This window comes from Leopardus geoffroyi, chromosome B2 (genome assembly GCF_018350155.1).
Source record: "Leopardus geoffroyi isolate Oge1 chromosome B2, O.geoffroyi_Oge1_pat1.0, whole genome shotgun sequence".
Lineage (NCBI taxonomy): Eukaryota > Metazoa > Chordata > Mammalia > Carnivora > Felidae > Leopardus > Leopardus geoffroyi.
The window spans coordinates 49,545,293-49,564,604 of NC_059332.1; the positions used below are offsets into that span (position 1 = coordinate 49,545,293).

General features: G+C 35.7%; 1 protein-coding gene across 2 annotated transcripts in view; it reads right to left on the reverse strand.

Annotated features, from left to right (window-relative positions):
* PKHD1 (PKHD1 ciliary IPT domain containing fibrocystin/polyductin) overlaps positions 1 to 19,312 on the reverse strand; it is a 494,443-nt gene that overhangs the window by 149,831 nt on the left and 325,300 nt on the right. For both annotated transcript variants that reach the window (XM_045498517.1, XM_045498518.1), the window contains exon 55: positions 17,173 to 17,260. In XM_045498517.1, coding sequence (XP_045354473.1) covers positions 17,173 to 17,260 — 88 coding nt within the window. The remainder of the gene's footprint in view (positions 1 to 17,172; positions 17,261 to 19,312) is intronic.

Consider the following 19,312-nt stretch of genomic DNA (forward strand, 5'->3'; position numbering starts at 1 on the left):
CTCTTTTGTTAGCATCCACATTTTATCCAGCATTGACAATAGATTCTCCTCTACCTTTCAATGTTCATCCAGGCAACGGGTCCATGAAACATCTATTGATTGAACAATTGGTATGCACCAGACTCTACAGTAGGTGATAGAGGCAAAATGGTAAATAAAACATGTCATTTGTATTTTTTAATAGACTAGATTTTGACTAGTAGACACCTTTAAAGAGTTTACTGCAAAGGAGGAAAAGTACACAATTTCTATATAATATGAACACCATATAAATAAATAAATAAATAAATTACAGGGGATCATTTGTGGGCCAATGGTAAGAGTCTGCTATGAACCAAAGATTGTAACGAATTCACATCTGTGCACCTGAGGTTGGAGAGTCAGGGAGAGAGTCACAGAGGAAAATAAAAAGATTACTATCAATTGTTGCAGTTTTAATGAAAGAAATTAGTCTTATCTTTGTTCCTGATTTGTGGTGACACCTAAGTTACAGAATATTAAAGCAACTGCTGGTTTTTAAAGGCAAAGTAACTAATGTCCAAGAGATAAGAGGCACCTGGGTTGCTCAATCAGGTAAGCGTCCAACTTCGGCCCAGGTCATGATGTCACGACTCATGAGTTGAAGCCCCACATCAGGCTCTGTGCTGACAGCCAAGAGCCTAGAGCCTGCTTCAGATTCTGTGTGTGTGTCTCTCTCTGCCCCTCCCCTGCTCACTCTCTGTCTCTGTCTCTCTCTCTCTCTCAAAAATAAACATTAAAAATATTTTTTAATTATTAAAAAAAAATTAAGTCCGAGAGATTAAATAACAAAACTCAAGACTAGTTTGAATTAGGACAAGGGAAGACTCCTGATTAAGTCCAGGTTCTTTCCACTAAATGACATTGCCTCACCTGTCTGACTTGTAGTCCTTCCCTGGCTAAATGGTAATGAAAAGCAATACCCCCACATCTCAGAATGATATAAAGATAATCCATGAAATTATGAAAAGTCTGTGACTTATACAATGTAATACTATGGAGTCATTTAAAAGGTACACTGTTGCAGAGCATGAATTATAAGGCATTTTGTTCATGATGTACGGAGTAAAAAAATCAGAATATAAAACAATATGCCCACTTTGTTTTTCAAATAAAAATAACACACACACACACATACACACACACACACAAGACAGGAAAGATACACTGTAAAATGCTAGCCCGCCTATAGATGATGAGTTTAGTAGTGATTTTTCACTTAACTCTAAATTTTCTAATTTAACAGGTAAGAAAAAATACTTTTTTAAAAAGAAAATAAGGCTATGGATATAAAGTCACACCAAAGTCAATGAGCAGCACAATTGAAACTGATCCTTTCCTTCATAGTCAGTATTACCTGGATAATCTTTTTTATTATTATCTATACTGCTGAATAAAGTTCTTCAGACAATAGGTACCATAATGTTCTGAAGAGTTTCTTGTGAAAAGAATTGAAACTCATTTCTTGTGGACACAGGGAATTTTTAGGGCAGGGTCTGTGAGTTCTAAGCTCACCCCGAGACTGTCAGCCACAGTGTGGTCTCTCCACAGGACACAGCACAGCGATACATGAGATCTTTTTCCCAGAGGCCCATGAGGCAACAGGAGGGCTCACACCACTCCTAGGGACTTCCAGAGGGCTCCACCCAGGCCTAAAGAGAGCCCCTGACCCTGGAGTTGGGTGGTATAAGTGTCCCTCCGCCTCTCTCTCAGGATGCCTGCTTGCAAGCCCCACCTGGTTGGGCCAGGATGTGTGTGGATGACCGCCCCCAGCCAGTCAGCTCCTGCTGGGACAGACTCCATCTTTCACCCAGACAGCCCTTGCTACAGTTCTGGTACTTTCTATACTGGGAGTTGTTGTGTGCGATGTTGGTAGGAGAAAGAGCCCACCCTGCTTGCCTGTTTCAGACTATTTTTGTTTAGAAAGCAGTGCATGTTCTTTAATGTACAAAAGACAAGAGTGAATGAAACATTCTCACATGTATTTACACCATTATCTAGTTCTTCACATTAACTCTAAGGAGGTAGTAATTTAGGGATTGAAAAAGAAATAAAAACCAAAAAGTTATTTTCTACCCTGTCTATTCCACATTGTGTCTACACTGTGTACTCACAGAGATGGCTACTTTTACTTCACCATGCAGGAATTTAATTGTATATAAAACTGAACCTCTCAGAAGCTGAGAGAGACTAGAAGCAATGGGTCTATATCCCAGTGCATTATCCTACAGTTTAAACAGTGATGCCGCTACCAGCTTGTAACTTTTAGGGACTACAATCAAGGCAGTGTATGATATGGTAAGGATGGATACATGTCCTTATACATTTGCCAAAACCCACAGAATGTACAACTCAAAGAGCGAACCCTAATGTAAACTAAAACAAATAAAATCTCATTCCCCAACTTCCTTAAATAAGGCTTCTGCTCCAGCCAGATGAATTTGCTCACTCTCTCAGGAAATAGCTATGTGCTTCTCACCTGTCACTTAAAATACTATTGTCCTTACCCTGCCCTTCAGCCTCATTCTTAAAAATTGACTGAAGTTCCTTTCCCTTCAAGAAATCTTCCCATGGGAGTCGTTTCACTGAACACCCCACCCCTGCTTCTGTTCCACCACAATCTTGACACAATGGATACTGCTGCCTTGCAATTGGTTTTATACTCTTGCCTTCTGTGTCTATTCAACTCTGATACTGTAAGGTAATATTTAATGAAAATATGACTACCTAGTTATATAAACCCTATATCACATAGCAATGTTCTCAACAAAAAGAAAAAAAGACCTATTGAAGTTAGTAGCCCAAATTTTATATTAAACATATAAATGAACTTATGGTGACCTTTTCCATTAAGGCTTCTGAAACGTTTTAAGTTCATGAACATTAATCTCTCCTCTATACTCCAGAAGCCTTGGGAATCTGTATCTCATAAGGACCATACATATATGGCAAAGGAGTATGGCCCCTTCTGCTCTGCGTCCACATAGCCACAGTGGTAACTTCAAAGAAAATGGTGGTCCCAATTATCAATAACTTAGATGGTTCTGTTGGTCTGGGTGAGTATCAGTTTTCCTTAAATTCCAACATCCACACTTCCCACTGATGGTCTTCTACTATTTGGTTACCCTTCAACTAGCCCAGCTATCTGATTAATACTATTAAGAGTCCTATAGCTACAGGGGACAAGATAGACCTTTCTGTTCTGAGCAAAACACACCTAAAACAATATATAAACAAAAATATTAAAAGAGCTGTTTGCAACATAACTGGACCCAAATGAAAACCATATGAAAAGACACAGGAAACTATGAATAATCACTGCAAAAGTCTCCCAAAAGAAAACCTTTAAAAATCTATAAACAAGATGCCAGCACAGTTTTCTTTATTTAGGCACTAACATTTTATCTAGTTTTGAGAAAATATCATATCTTTGGTCAAAAGAACATAATTACAAAAAAAAGAAAAAATGCATAGTTTCAAATTTCATTTAAAAAGTTTTTACAACCATGCATAAAGCATTCATATATAAACACCTACAACTTAAATGGATTTGTTAACTAAACATCAGGGAGGTCTTAATGATGACAGCTGCGTTTGACCACAGGCTCAATGTCCCAGATGCCAACACGTTTTCTTCCCAGGAACAGGGATAGCCATAGATAGACTTCTAACACTGAAGGCTTGCTTTTACACTTCCGTTAATTTTTTTTTTCATTTTTTTCAGTTCCAGGAAATGTACTGCAGACCCTCAGCTGGCATTAGACTATGTGAGGTATTGAAGAAATGGAATTCTGTAGCGATGCAGACGTTGACGATGATAGGAAAAGCTATCAAAAATGGCAACTATTTGTCTACCTGGCTTCCTTTCTCCTTTATTTGATGAAATCCACCACATCTTTTCTGAGATCTGCTCTCCTTAACCGCCAACTTAATTAAATGTCCTAGTGAGCACTACTGATTATAATCCCACAAACCCTTTGCTGACAGGTGGGCAAGGGATCTAACCTGCCTTTGTTTGGGAAAGTCCATCCCTTGGGCTTCATTTTATCAGCTTTACTGAGGTATAGTTGACCAACAAAATATAAGATATTTAAAGTGCACAATGTGATGATTCAGTATATGTATACGCTGCAAAAAGATGACCCTCATCGAGTTAATGAACACATCCAACACCGCACATACTTACCTTTCCTCATGTGAGAATATTTAAGTTCTACTCTCTTAGCAAACTTCAATTATACAATACAGTGCTATCAACTACAGTTGCCTGGACTTTTGCACAGAAACTAAGGGGAGAGAAAAACTTATTCTTTCTAGTGGTAAAGCTAGGAAAAGCCTGACAGGTCTGGGTTCACTTGTACCCTACAGAATGTAGAAACCTTTTCTTCCATAGATGCAAATGAGGTTGAAATAGAGAAATTAGAGAGTTGTGGGAGGTCCTGGCACAATCTCCCGAATGGATTAGAAAGGCTACTTTTACTTATTTTTACTATTAGCACAATAACTAGCATGTCCCGAGACAAACTATGAGCCAGAAACTGGCTAAGCACTTTACATTCATTGATTCACTTATTCCTTATAATTACTCTATTAGCAAGGCAGTTTTTCCTTGTATCATAGAATAAGAACTTGAGGGTTAGAAAGAATAGTTTACTCAGAAAATGACACATTTAGCTCATTACACAATTAGAATTGTTACAGTCTGCCTTCTCCCAAAGCTCAAGCTTTTTTCACTGTAGTGTACTATTTCCATCCTACATTCCTAACTCATGTGACTTTTCTCAGCATGGAGACAATAGCCAGTTTGAGATTAGGGCCCACCAGTTCACTGGACCAGACAGAATCATCTTTTTTTATTATTATTATTTCATTTTTAATCATTATTTATTTTTGAGAGAGACAGAATGCAAGTGTGGAATGGGAAGAGAGAGAGAAGGAGACACAGAATCCAAATCAGGCTCCAGGCTCTGAGCTGTCAGCACAGAGTTGGACATAGGGCTTGAACCTACAAACTGTGAGATCATGAACTGAGGCAGTCAGATGCTCAACTTACTGAACCACCCAGTTGCCCCAGAATCATCTTCTTTTGAAGGCTACATATATAATCCTGAACTCCTGCCAATAAATGAAGAAGGTCACCAAATCTGTATTCTAATATTTCTTGAACTAAATTGTCATAGAATAATAATGAAGTTTGAGTAATAAGTGAAATAAATTATGGTGGTTTTTAAAAATAAATGTAAGATTCTCATTTATTAGATGATATGACACTGAATCAAGAGGCTCAATAAATTCTGATTTCCAGAAAAGACACATCCATTCTAGGTAGCAGGCATTTATTAGAAGTTTTTTTTGTGTACTGCAGTGTACTAGAGGCTGAGCAATATAGAGACTCAATAAAAAATATTATGTTACTGTTCCTGTAGAAGCCACTTGGAGGAAGAGGACATAGACACCTTAAGTAGCTTAGTATCAGTCACAAGGAAGCCTATTTTTATTGAAATGATAAAGCAGAAAACCACATTCCATCGCTGAGATGGTAAGAAAACAATGTGTGCTGGAAGGGAGATCAAAGGTCTTGCGGAAGATGTGGTGGGTTATAAGGATAAGCAGGAAATGTAAAGGTGAGAGGAGGTGCAAGAGCACTGTGGTCCCCCTTGTTTTATTTATCAAGTTTTTAGGGAGTTGGGTAAAAACAGTTGTTCTTGAGAGTCCTGTGTGAAGTGGAATATATCAGAAAGGAGAACAGGAAGTAACCAAACAATATACATCCAAAGAAAACCATCAGGAATTTGATACAGGAGACAGTAAAAAAGATAAAGTCGGGGGTGATGTCAGTAAAGAAGGCCAAGGTCTGGGGGGAAAGGTTGAGGTGGCAAATGATTTGTTATTTGATTCAGAGATATTTCCTTATAAATAACAGAGTAAATTGATGCATTACTCAAGAAACATAGGGAACAAGAAGATGAAGGGACTGGGTAACATCTATATACTTTCTTTAAAAACCAAATGAGATGGGGCGCCTGGGTGGCTCAGTAGGTTTGACTTTGGCTCAGGTCATGGTCTCACGGTTCTTGGGTTCGAGCCCCGCCTCTGACAGCTCAGAGCAAAGAGCCTGCTTTGGATTCTGTGTCTCCCTCTCTCTCTGCCCCTCCCCTGCTCAGGCTCTGCCTTTCTCTCTCAAAAATAAATAAACATTAATTTTTTTTTTCAAAGCAAATGAGAAAAGGAATAAGAAAAATATGAGAACTTCTGAAGAAAGTTCCCCATAAACCTACTTTTCTCCCAGTTTCTTCTTCCTAGTGGACGAGAGCCGTCCTCATTCAGTTGCTCAGGTCAAAACTTTTACAGTAATCTTGGGACTTTACTTTTCCTTCTACCCAATCCATCAGCAAATCATGTTTCCTCTGTCTTCAATGCACATTTCACCATCCCATCCTCCTCCTTCATGACCACCCTAATCTAAGCCACCAGTTTGTGTCACTTGAAAGACGGCAATGTTACTGCAGTGTCCTAACAGTCTCTCTGCTTCCCCCCTTGATCCTGCAACACTCGGTTCCCCACACAGCATGAATCAGATGCAAACATAAACTGGACCCTGTCCCCGCTCTATTCAAACTCCTGCCATGACCAGGATAAAATCTAAAACCTTTATCATAGGATTGATTAAGTAACAATTGAATTTCAAAGAATACCTGTTCACCTTTAAATGACTCACAGTACAACATCTACTTAACACTTCTAATGGGTAAAAAAAATAATTTCTTTAAATCTAAGTATAAATATAACTTCTTTTGACTGATCTGAAATCCTCAAAATCCAACATGTTCTTCATCAGCCTCCCCCAAGGTCAATTTAAGCAAGCAACTATAAAGAGTAACTTAATTTAGAGATCAATTTGTATAGTATCATATAACAAAAGAAAATAATATTGTTTCAAATATCTTACTAAGCCTACTGCCATGGGTAGTATAAGAAATAAGTATAAGTTTATAAAGTTAACATGAGGGGCACTGGGGTGGCTCAGTTCATTAAGTATCCGACTTCAGCTCTAGTCTTGATCTCACAGTTCGGGGGTTCAAGCCCCGCATCAGGCTCTGTACTGACAGCTCAGAGCTGGACACTGCTTCGGATTCTGTGTCTCCCTCTCTCTCTGCCCCTCCTCTGCCCATGCTCTGTCTCTCTCTATCTCTCTCTCAAAAATAAATAAACATTAAAAAAATATATAAAGTTAACATGAAATTTTTCCTCTGGAGATTTCACTTTAACATTCTTCATATAATAAACCAATTATACAAAAATAAATTCAGATATGCAATTCTGTTGTCCAAAGTCCATAAAGAGGTCTGAGTAAAATCTGTCCCCATAACAATATATTAGAAAGACGTATTAAACTGACTTTTTGGGGCGCCTGGGTGGCGCAGTCGGTTAAGCGTCCGACTTCAGCCAGGTCACGATCTCGCGGTCCGTGAGTTCGAGCCCCGCGTCGGGCTCTGGGCTGAGGGCTCAGAGCCTGGAGGCTGTTTCTGATTCTATGTCTCCCTCTCTCTCTGCCCCTCCCCCGTTCATGCTCTGTCTCTCTCTGTCCCAAAAATAAATAAACGTTGAAAAAAAAAATTTAAAAAAAAAAAACTGACTTTTTAAAATATTTTTTTAAAGTGTATTAACTTATTGAGAGAGAGAGAGAGAGCCAGCAGAGGAGGAGTAGCGAAGAAGGGAGAGAGTATCCCAAGAAGGCTCTGCACTGTCAGCACAGAGCTCAACGTGGGGTTCAAATTCACCAACCCTGAGGTCATGACCTGACCTGAAACCAAGAGTCAGACGCTTAACTAACTGAGCCACTCAGGCTCCCCATAAGCTGACTTTTAAAATAAGAAAGACCAGAAGTCAATGTTTAAAGAAATGGTTTGAACAAGGTCTGTACTCCAGTTAATACTATACTAACATCACCTTGCTGGATTTTATAATGTTTAGGTTATGAAATATATCAACAGAGAAATCTGAGTGAAGGGTACATGAGAACTCTGTACTAGTTTTGCAACTTCTTGTGAGGCTTTAATTATTTTACATTTTTAAAAGGTTTAAAAAAGGAAGGCTCTCCATAAAATGACTGCACTGTGATCATTACATATCATCCATATAAACTCATTAAAAACTCATCATGACTCATACTAAGAAGTTTGGTTTTTAATATTTGTATTATACAGAACACTAGAATACAAGCAATGGAATCAGACAAACCATGTTAAAAAAATAAAAATCAGCCCCAGGAACTCCTAGCTTGGAGGTCCAAACTTATAAACTTGGAAATTTTACTTAACTTGTCTCTCCTCAGTTTTTGTATCTGTAAATGCATATAACAATACCTGACATAGCACGGAGAGGTTTAAATGAGATAATGTACATAAAATGTTTGGTAGATGCCTGACATGGAGTAAACCCACATAAGAAGAACTCAATAAATGGTAGTTATTATAGATCGCTTTCATTAATAAAATTGAATTTCTTTCAAAATAGCCGGTAGCTGACTGTGGGTTACATTTCTAACACATTCTTTAAAGAAAAATCCATTCATAATGGCTCGTGCCAAATTCCAGCTTGCTAACCTTATAATTAAAGTTTCCTGTTTATCCTTGCTTGAAATGCCTACTTCACAGATCCTTTTGGGTATCAGGCACTTCAAAGTCAACATGACCAAATCTAAACTCATAATGTTTTCCGCAAAATTTAATCCTCTTTTTGTGAATGGCCCCACCATCCATCTCTGCAGTCCAGAAACCAAGAGAGTGTCTCACATCCCATACATCTTATATTTTTTTATCTCCTGTCTCTAAATCTGCCCACTTCTCTCCATTGGTACTTCAGCTCCTAACCATAGGTTACACTCTCTCTTGCTTGCACCTCCTAAGTAGTGTCCCTAGATCCATTTTGATGCCTGCTGTTGTCTGCATTGTACCTAAAACGATTTTTTTTAGATATAGAAATGTGTTTATGAGCACTCCCTCCTATCCATACTATCCTCTTAGAAACTTACAACAGTTTTACAATGCTCTTAGAGGGTAAAAACTAAAATTCTTGATATTGCCAGTGAATATGCCCTGACCCATATCTACTCCTTGGAACACTATTGTGCTCGGCCCTTGCTCTCCAAATCAGTCAACCTAACCTTCCTCCAAGTCCCTTGTGTGGTCCATTCTTCCTCCCAATAGAGAAACACCCCTTGGGCCTCTGCTTCTCAGTCATCTGTACTGACTCTTTCTCTATCATTTTCTCTTTTTCTTAAGGTTAAAACAATTTTTTTTTTGAGACAGAGGAGGGAGAGGGGCAGAAGGAGAGAGAGAGAAACCCAAGAAGGCTCTGTGCTCAGTGTGGAGCATGACATGGGGATTGATCCCATGGCATCAAGACTTGAGCAAAAATCAAGAGTCAGATGTTCAACCAACTGAGCCACCCAGGTGTCCCTTTCTCTATCAACTTCTAAAGATTTAGACCAACCCCAGTCTCATTTCCAGGCTCCAATTTGCTCCTCTGCCTGTCTTCTTGATCAGTGATATCATCTACTTCCTGGAAGACTCCCATCATTTACTATAAGAGCCAAATTACATATCTAATTGTCTCCTTGATATCTTCAGTTCATGTCTCCCACTTGGCATGTCCCTGCCACCTTCCACCTTGGCATATCTGTTCCTCTTCTGGTCTTCCCATCTCAGTGCATGTTTTCACCATCCACCACGTTGCTCAAAAAATCTGAAGCACTTCCCTCACCTCAACATTCAGTTCATTGGCCTGTCCAGACAGTGCTATCTCTTCTCTCCATCTCCATTGGCTCCTCCATGGTCCTCCAAGGTCAAGCTGCCATGATGCTTGGCTTCAACTGATCTCCAAACTCATAGCCCAGCTTCTGCTTTTTTTCCCCACCATTCTTCATATTTATAGCAGCCAGAGTGATTTTCAACACATAAGTCACATTCTATCAATTGCCTTCTAAACTCCTCAGTGATTTTCCCCTCTGACCTCTCACACCTAAACAAGATATCATGTGACTTGGCATCTACCATATCATACCACTCACCCCTCTCCTCACTCTGGTACAGCTACAGTGATCTCTCTATACCTACTCCCCAAAGGCCACCTCAGAGACAATACTGGATGTCCCTCCTTCATTGAGCTCTCTATCCCATTCTCATCAAACAGCAGGAAGCCTCCTACCATTCAGATCTCAGCTCAAACTTTAATTCTCCAGAGAGGTCTCCCACATCCAGTTAGTCTAAAAGGGTACCCCATACACTCCACAGTTATTTTTTATTATACCACCCTGTTGCTTTCCTTACTAGCACACTTTATAATCTGCAGCTATGTTGTTTGTATTTCTGTATTAGCTTCTTTATTGTCTCTCTATGAAGATATAAACTCCCAGAGGATAGTGATCTCTCCAAATTTGGCTTTACATATATGGTACTTACAACCACACCTAATACATAGTAAGTACCCATCAGATATTTGTTGAATGACTCAATGCTGTTTGCTCTCACTGGTGTGCTCTTTCCACACAAACCCGACCCCACTTTGCTTAATTAAAGGCAATTCATTTTTTAGTTCCCACCTCTGAAATCACTCTGCAGGAAGCCTTTCTCCAACCTCCATTACTGCCTCAGGATCCCATATTCATGTTTTCAGAATCCTATAAAGCCCTCCTTCATAGCATTTATCAGATATGTATTTTTACATTTACTTTATATTTATTTCATTAATGTCTGGGTGCAGAGACATGTCAATTTTTACTTATTATTGTATCTCTAGGCCATAACTCAATGTTTGACATAGGGTAAGAATTCACAAAAATTATGTTGAATAAAAACAATAATAATGTTCAAAAGTAATAACTACTTTATGAAGAAATTCTGTACGTAAAAAAATGCATACCAGAGCAGGAGCTAACTATCATCTCTCCCACAGGAATCCTTGCTATGCTGTATGTTCTTCCAGACATCTCTATCCACATAGATGCATACATAAATGCTATTTTAGTTTATTTGCAAAAGTAGGCTAATATTAGCCTGAATGCCCACATATTCTCCCCTTTGTCAACATGGATTTCAATCTTCCCGTTTGGTAATGAAAAATTTTTAAATAGTGCTTAATTTTGTTTTAATTAACATTTATTTCAACTCTACTAGGGAAGAACATTTTTCTATATGCTTCATAGTCAAATGTATGTCTTCTTTTGGGGCTCGTGTATTCAAACCCTTTAATGATTACTCTTCTAGTATGTTCATATTGCTTTCCTTTAATTCCTAAGCATTCTTTACATAAAAAAATATTAGCCCTCCATCTGTACTATTATAAATTGTAAATATTTTCGGGTTTATCATCTGCCTTCACATTTTGTAATTGGCATGCAAAAACACTGATTTTCATGTTGTCAAATCTATGACTTCTTGCTGTTACAACTGTTGTATTTTTTATAAGAAAGGTCTCCCCTCCTTTAATATTACATAATGCTTACTTAAACATTCTTCAAATAATTTTATGAGCTTTTACATTTAATTTTTTAAACCATCTATAATTTTTTTAAGCGAAGCACAATTTGAGAACTTAATTTTATAGTTTTCCAAAGTGTTTACCAATTACTCCAGCACAAGTCTGCAGCTAAATTGAAATGCTAATTTGTTCAAATTCTAAGTGGTAACGCATATCTGAGCCTATTGCTAGGCATTCTCCTGTTTTGGTGCCAACAGCAATAAGGTAATTATTCACATTAAAGGAATATATTTTTTCTAGAAATAACTGGTAATGTTGGCTATCTTTAAGTGTTTATTATTGCAAAAGACTTAGAGTTATTGAATCAGATTTCAAATGAATATATTTGGCTTGTGATTAAAATTGCATTAGATTTGGGGCACCTGGGTGGCTCAGATGGTAAAGTGTTTGACTCTAGATTTCCACTCAGGACATGATCTCACGGTCTGTGAGTTTGACCCTGTGTTGGGCTCTGCTCTAACAGTATGGAGTTTGCTTGAGATTCTCTCTCCCTCCCTCCCTCTCTCTCTCTCTCTCTGCTCCTCCACTGCTCCCACACTCTCACTCTCAAAGTAAATAAAGTTTAAAAAAAAAACTTGCATTAGATTTTAAACTACTGAGTCTTTCCACTGATATTATGCACCACCATTTATTTTACTCTTTTATATCTCTTACCGGTGCTTTATAGCTTTGTTTCCATTGCTCCTGTCATTTTTCTTAAGTTTATTTCTAGATAATTTAAATTGAAATTTAAAATAGGATTTTACATTAAAATACTCAAAAGCTATTGATTTGTGCACTTACTGAATGCAACTGGTAGTTTTTCAGATTCTCTACTGTGCTAGGACAAAATATATAGAATCTACAAATCTGATAATCTACAAACTGATAATTTGGATTTCTTTTAATAGTGACATCAAACACATTTTTTCCTTGACTCCGTACATTGGCTAAAACTTTAATAATAATATTTAATGATTGTTATAATACACAGTAATTTTTAGTGTCAGTGTTTCCATAAAATAGAAAGTTGCTTGAAACAGATTTTTAATTATTTGTTTTATATCAGTATTTAAAGCAGTGATTCTCAACTAATGGCTAAACCACTCTATTAGGAAACATTGATTTAAAGGAATATCCTTGTAGTCTTAATTTACTGTTTATTCCAAGAATTCAAGCTGAATTTTATTAAATGTGTTTCAGTTTTGTACCAAATTGATCATGTTCTTAGTCCATACATATATGGTCCATATATATATATATATATATATATATATATATATATATATATGGCTTCAATAAATTATACCAAAGAATTATTTCATTTTAAACCATCCTTCTTTACTTGAATAAATTACAATCATGATTTTTCTTTTTTTCCCCTAACAAACTGTTGGATTTCATTTGTTGCTGTTTTATTTAGGATTTTGTCATTTTATTTACACTTCAATATTGCTCCAGTTTTCTTTCTTTTTTTTTTTAGTTATCTTTACAGCTGTTTTAAAAATTATTTTACACTTCCTTTCTAATTGAAAAACTTCCATATTTTCCTATTCTATGGAATAGATCATACAACATAAAAAGTGTCTGATATTTTAATGATTCAAAGAATATGCCGTAAATTTATTTCAGCCAAATGTATTCTTGGGAACAAATCTTTGGTAACTTCATGTCTTTAGCTTTTGTTTCAGCTATATTCTTCTGTAGCCAATTATGATAATTTATATTCATACATATAACTTATATTTTTAAATTTCACAATGGCACTCTATAATACACACATTTTTGTATTACAATTCTAATCTCTTTGGCATCTGTTATACTTGAATTATCATTTCAGATTTTACATATTGTTTTCTTTGTATAATTAAGGTTGTTAAGGATTAAATCATTATCTCTAAAAAAAAAAATTCAAGTCTACTAATTTCCTACTTTCTAATTCACCAATTTCTGCCTTTATCTTGCACCAATTAATTTCACTAGACTTACTGGTTATTTTGTTTATGGTTTCTCATATAGACAGCTTAATTTTATTTGTACTTTACTATTCAAAATGAAAGTATTTAATGTGATGGCATGTTGGCCATGTCTCGTGCAATACTGTCATTATTGTTATTTCCTTAGCAATCTGCTGCTGAAATTTTCATATCTTTCATACAGAAGTTATTTAGAAGGTTTATTCTTTCTTTTCTGCTTTTTTATCTTGCAAGAGATTAAGATTGTTGGTTAAGATGTTTTCAACTTCATATTTATTTTATTGTGATCATATTCGACATCATTTTGGTTTACTAAAATTTATTAGGTTTATATTTATATTCTGAGATAAATTATATTTATATTCCTTGTATATATAAATTGCCTTTATTATATTACTCAAATTTCTTCATGCTTTCTCTATAATTTTTAACCTAGTTTAAAAGTTAAAAACTCAAAGAGGTAAGTAAATGTCTTTCATTACCATCATTTTTCTATCAAGTTCATTTTTTTTTTGAGATCTACTTTATAGATTTCTATATTATGTTATCTGGTATAAAGATATAGGTTTTTTTTATATTCATTTATTTATTGTTGACAGACAGAGACAGAGCACAAGCAGGGGATGGGCAGATAGAGAGGGGAGACACAGAATCCAAAGTAGGCTCCAGCTCTGAGCTGTCAGCACACAGCCAGAGGCGGGGCTCGAACCCACAAACTGTGAGATCAAGACCTGAGCTGAAGTTGGATGCTTAACTGACTGAACCACCCAGGTAGGTGCCCCTGGTATAAAACTTTCTTGACTATTGGGATCTCCCTAGAGATTGAGGTCTTATTATTAATGTAAAATATATTTATTTTATACATTTTATTTTTTCTTTTCTTATAATTTTGAGTCTTTTTGTTTTTATTTCAATGATTCATTTTATTCAGCGAATTTTGGATATTTAATTAAATATTTAATTAAAATATTTGTTCTACAGTGGTTTTGTTTTCCTCCAGTAAAAAAAAAGTTGTGATTACATGTTGATATATTATCTAATTTTTTCCTACATACGGTCATTTTTAAGAATCATATTTTCTTTTTATAATTGGAAGATTTATTCTTTCTTACTTCTGTTGTCTTTTTACAACTTCTTTATTGTTCTAATTCTCTTACTATTTAATTTTATTGTGTTTTTGTGTTTTACTATTTATTTTATGGTTTCTTTCATTCTCTTTTCTGTCTGGTGATTTGGAAGGTATATATCCTGTTTTAAACAACAAATTGACTCATATTTAATTCATCTGGCACTCATACCCCATTGCCAGTTTTCTATGGCCATAGTCCCAGGTAGTGAACCTAGAGTTTTATCTGAGAATTATAACCTGTGATGATTAGTTTATGTGTCAATGTGGTCAGGGTATAGTACCCAGTTATTCTATCAAACACTAACGTAGGTGTTGCTTCAAAAGTGTTCTGTAAATATGGCTAACATCTACAATGAACTGACTTTAAGTAAAGATCACCCTCAATAATGTGGATGGGCCTCATCAATCAGTTGGAAGGCCTTAAAAGCAAAACTGAAGTTTCCATGAGGAAGAGGAAATTATGCCTCAAGACAAAGCTCAAGAGTTTGCAGCCTATCAACTTGCCAACATTATTTTGTATTTACCAGTACTCATAAGCATGTGAGCCAATTTGTTCAAATACATCTCTTTATATATACTATTATATATGCTAATATATATACATACATATATATACACATACGTATATATACATATATATATACATATATATATTCTACATACACACACAGATAACCTATGTGTTATACATATTTATATAAACAGAACCCTAATACATTAACTTTTCAAATTTTATGTAGTTTCTTTTATAAGAACAATTAGACTTTGTCTTATTTTAATAACCATATTCACAGTATGATATTTAACTTATTTCAATGCTTACCATTAAAATATATTTTTATATACCTTTACAGTATTCCTGAATTGTATTTTTATTTGTGAACTTTAAATCAGTTTAATCTCTTTATTAGAAAACTTTTTGAGGGACACCTGGGTGGCTCAGTTGCTTGCAAGCATCTGACTCCTGATTTGGGCTCAGATAGTGATCCCAGAGTTGTGGGATCAAACCCCATGTCAGGCTCTTGTGCTGAGCATGGAGCCTGCTTAAAATTCTCTCTCTCTCTCTCTCTCTCTCTCTCTCTCTCTCTTTCTCTCTCTCCCTCTGTCCCTCCCCCACTGGTACACACATTGACTCTAATTTTAAAAATTAAAAAAATAAAAAAATAGAATACTTTTTAAAAAAATTTTTCAGTTCTTAAAAAGCAAAAAAAACCTTTGTTTGTTTGTTTTTACATGTAAATAGCATTTAAGCAGAGTGTCTAATTCTTTGGTCATAATCTTTTTTTTTCCCCTAAACATATATATATTTTACACCACTATCTTCCTATATTTAATGGTGTCGAGAATTCTAAGGTTAACAAGCTTTATGTTCCCTTCTGTTTTTCTTTTACTTTGTTCACTGCTTTTTCTTGCACTGTAATTAAATGTACTGAAATTAAATGTAAGTACTCCAAAGTATTTTAGGTAGAGTTTTCGTTATTCTCTCTGTTGTATTTACTCTGGGCTCTTATTAAAAAGAGAAATTACTATGTGTACTTTGGATACCTTCTCTTTTATGATTTTTAAAATTTTTTTTAACATTTATCCATTTTTTGACAGACAGAAAGAGAGCACAAGCAGGGGAGGGGCAGAGAGAGGGTGAGACACAGAATCCGAAGCAGGCTCCAGGCTCTGAGCCCTCAGCACAGAGCCCGATGCGGGGCTTGAACTCATGAAACGCGAGATGATGACCTGAGCCAAAGGCTTAACCAATTGAGCCATCCAGGCGCCCCTCTTTTACGACTTTTGTCTCCTGATTTTGTCCTCTGCATTCAGGTAGATTCCATCGGTGTGTTCTTCATAGTGCTTATGCACTTTGGGGCAGAGGTGATTTCATTCTTTACCACTTCCAGTGAGGGCATTATTAAATTCTGTTGTTGCACTTTAAATTCCACAGAATTCCGGGTTCCTGAGTGGCTCATTCAGTTAAGCATTCGACTTTGGCTCAGGTCATGATGTCACAGTTTGTGAGTTTGAACCCCACATTGGGCTCTGTGCTGTCAGTGCAGAGCCTGCTCAGATCCTCTGTCCCCCGCTCTTTGCCCCTCACCTGCTCTCTCTCTCAAAAATAAGTAAATTTTAAATAAATAAATAACTTCCCTAAGATTCTTCATATTCTTCATCTCAATCCTATTTTATTTGTCTCTCTCTTAACCAGCTATCATCTCAACTCAGACTATCATGATTTCACGTTTTACTTCATCTAGTATCTCATATAATTCATATTTCTAAAGATTTATTGATAGCAGTAAACATGCATTATCTAAACTTTGCTCCTTAAATAAACTATAGTCTTTTCTGCCTTTGGTTGCTTTATTCTACCACAGTTATGTTACAGAGATTTTTTTTTAATCTGTCCCTTATTTTACTGTTTACTCATCCTTGAGTTTTGAGTCTTAATCTAAAATTTAATTTCATGTTGTAACAAAATGTGAAACAGGAGCAAACTAAACAAACAAGTGCATTCCCTAACATACTCTCATTTCTTACCTCTCGTTGCCTGGGGCGATGTCGGCTGCAAGACGGGTCCAGGATTTCTTAGGACAAGCACCATGAAGTTGGACTTTCCCATATACCCCTGAAAGTAAAAGGAGGAACTGTTGGACAAGAAATTTTAGAGGATTAAGGCCACCTAAGTAAGGCTCATTAGAGAGGTTACTGTGCAGGATATGTTGTATAGAAACTACATATGAAGATGTCCATCTTATGAGACAAAGAATAAATTCTTCAAAACTTATTCTCATTCTCTCAAAAAGCTAAAGAGAAATGAATGCTATACAACATCTAGTAATCCAAAAGTTGGGACCACTCCAATGGCTAACTAGTTACATTCTACCATTATGTGACTCCAAACCATTTGCAGTTCTATTGGAAGTTAACTGGTTTTGATATTTTATGTTATCGGCTTCATTTTCCAAAAGGCAAGGGTAATTTTATTCCCTGAGGTAAGGGATTTGGTGCTATTAGTTTTGTTTTCAGTGGTTGGACCTCATATTTTTTTGTATTACAGATATCAAAGGATAGATCTCTAGCTCCTTTGTTTCAAAATATAATTTATTTCAGACTCATAAATTTAAGTCGTACCAGGGATATGCTTGATGCGGTCCAGTTTTATTCCTTCAGGTCTTTCCTCTTACGTGTTTTATTGCTGTTTAAAATCACATGTAGCACAATTCCTCATACTCCAATGGTCTCAAAATGTTTTGAGCAGAACCCAAGCAGTAACAAAATTATGATCATGCACTCCTAATGCATGTGTATTTATTTATTTTTAGATAAACATACACATATATGAATATCTTCACATATGATTCAATAAAAGTTCTAACATTTTCTTCCTGTACCCAAATGTATTGTTTGTTTATGCCTGGATTGGTACATAATATATCACTAATACTGAAATCTAAAGATTTCACAATTTTTAGCAGAAAACTTGAATTAAAAAAAACCCCAAATACCAGTAAGGTGCAAATACTATGCTTTGAGTTTTAATACAATGTAAGTAAAAAAAATTCTCAGTTAGAACCCAACCACCTGTTTATGTCACTATCTATATTTTTTTCCATACTGTAATTCAGAAAAAGTCACAAAACTAAAAATCAGGATTAATGGAAATGCAACAAGTATTCTAACTTTTAAGACATGTCCTGGAATAATCGATCTTTCATAATGATAGTCATATATATATGCCTATCTCTAAACATTTCATATGATATCATCATCAACATCTTTAAAAATATTCCACCTTTTTCACTATTAGCTAAGTAAAGTAGGAAGGGGAGGAACGGGAAGTAATTTAAAGAAATGTCCAACAACGATTTTGGTGAAAACCAGTTAATTTCCTTAACTGAGTTATGCAGAAAACTAGACTGATAAGACAAGTAGATTTCTTGATCATTTCTAATCATCAAAGATTTACTATAAAATAACTCCATTCCTTGTTTCAAGATTATACTACGTAAAATAATTAAAATCTGTAATTTACCATGGTATCATACAATTTTAAGCATACAGTGAAATATTTCATTTCTTATTCAATTTAATATCAGAGAAAATTTCAAAAACACTAGCTTGGCCATATGGCTGGAGTTGAGGATTAAGATGGGCATCCTTTTATACTAAAGCAAAGTTTAATCCAATGTGGTACTGCACCGAACAGAGTGGATACCACAGGCAAAAATAAATGGAATGTTCCTGTTATCCATCTAGTAAAAAAGTAAAACTATTCTTGAACCTCATATTCGTAAAAAGATAAAAGCATGTATGAAAAATCCTTTTGAAACAATAAAGCCCTATCAAAGTACAGTACTATCTTGCAATGGTTATACATTTTGAAACTAGGTTATCAAACTTCATATTAGCCTAACATGATTGCTTCCATTTTACTGGGTTGTTGAAATCTTAGAAAATTAGTAATGCCATACAAAGAAAGCAAAAAACAAACAAACAAACAAACAAACATGTTAGAATAAGCAGCTTCTTATACCTATCCCTTAATATGGAGTTATTGTGAGGCTTCACATCCTAGTTATATAATCCCGGTCTCAGTTTCTATGCTTTTACATAGGTCAACTTTAAAATAGGATTTGGTGCTGTGGCAGTACCAAATAAAGAAACTGCCAACCGTGTT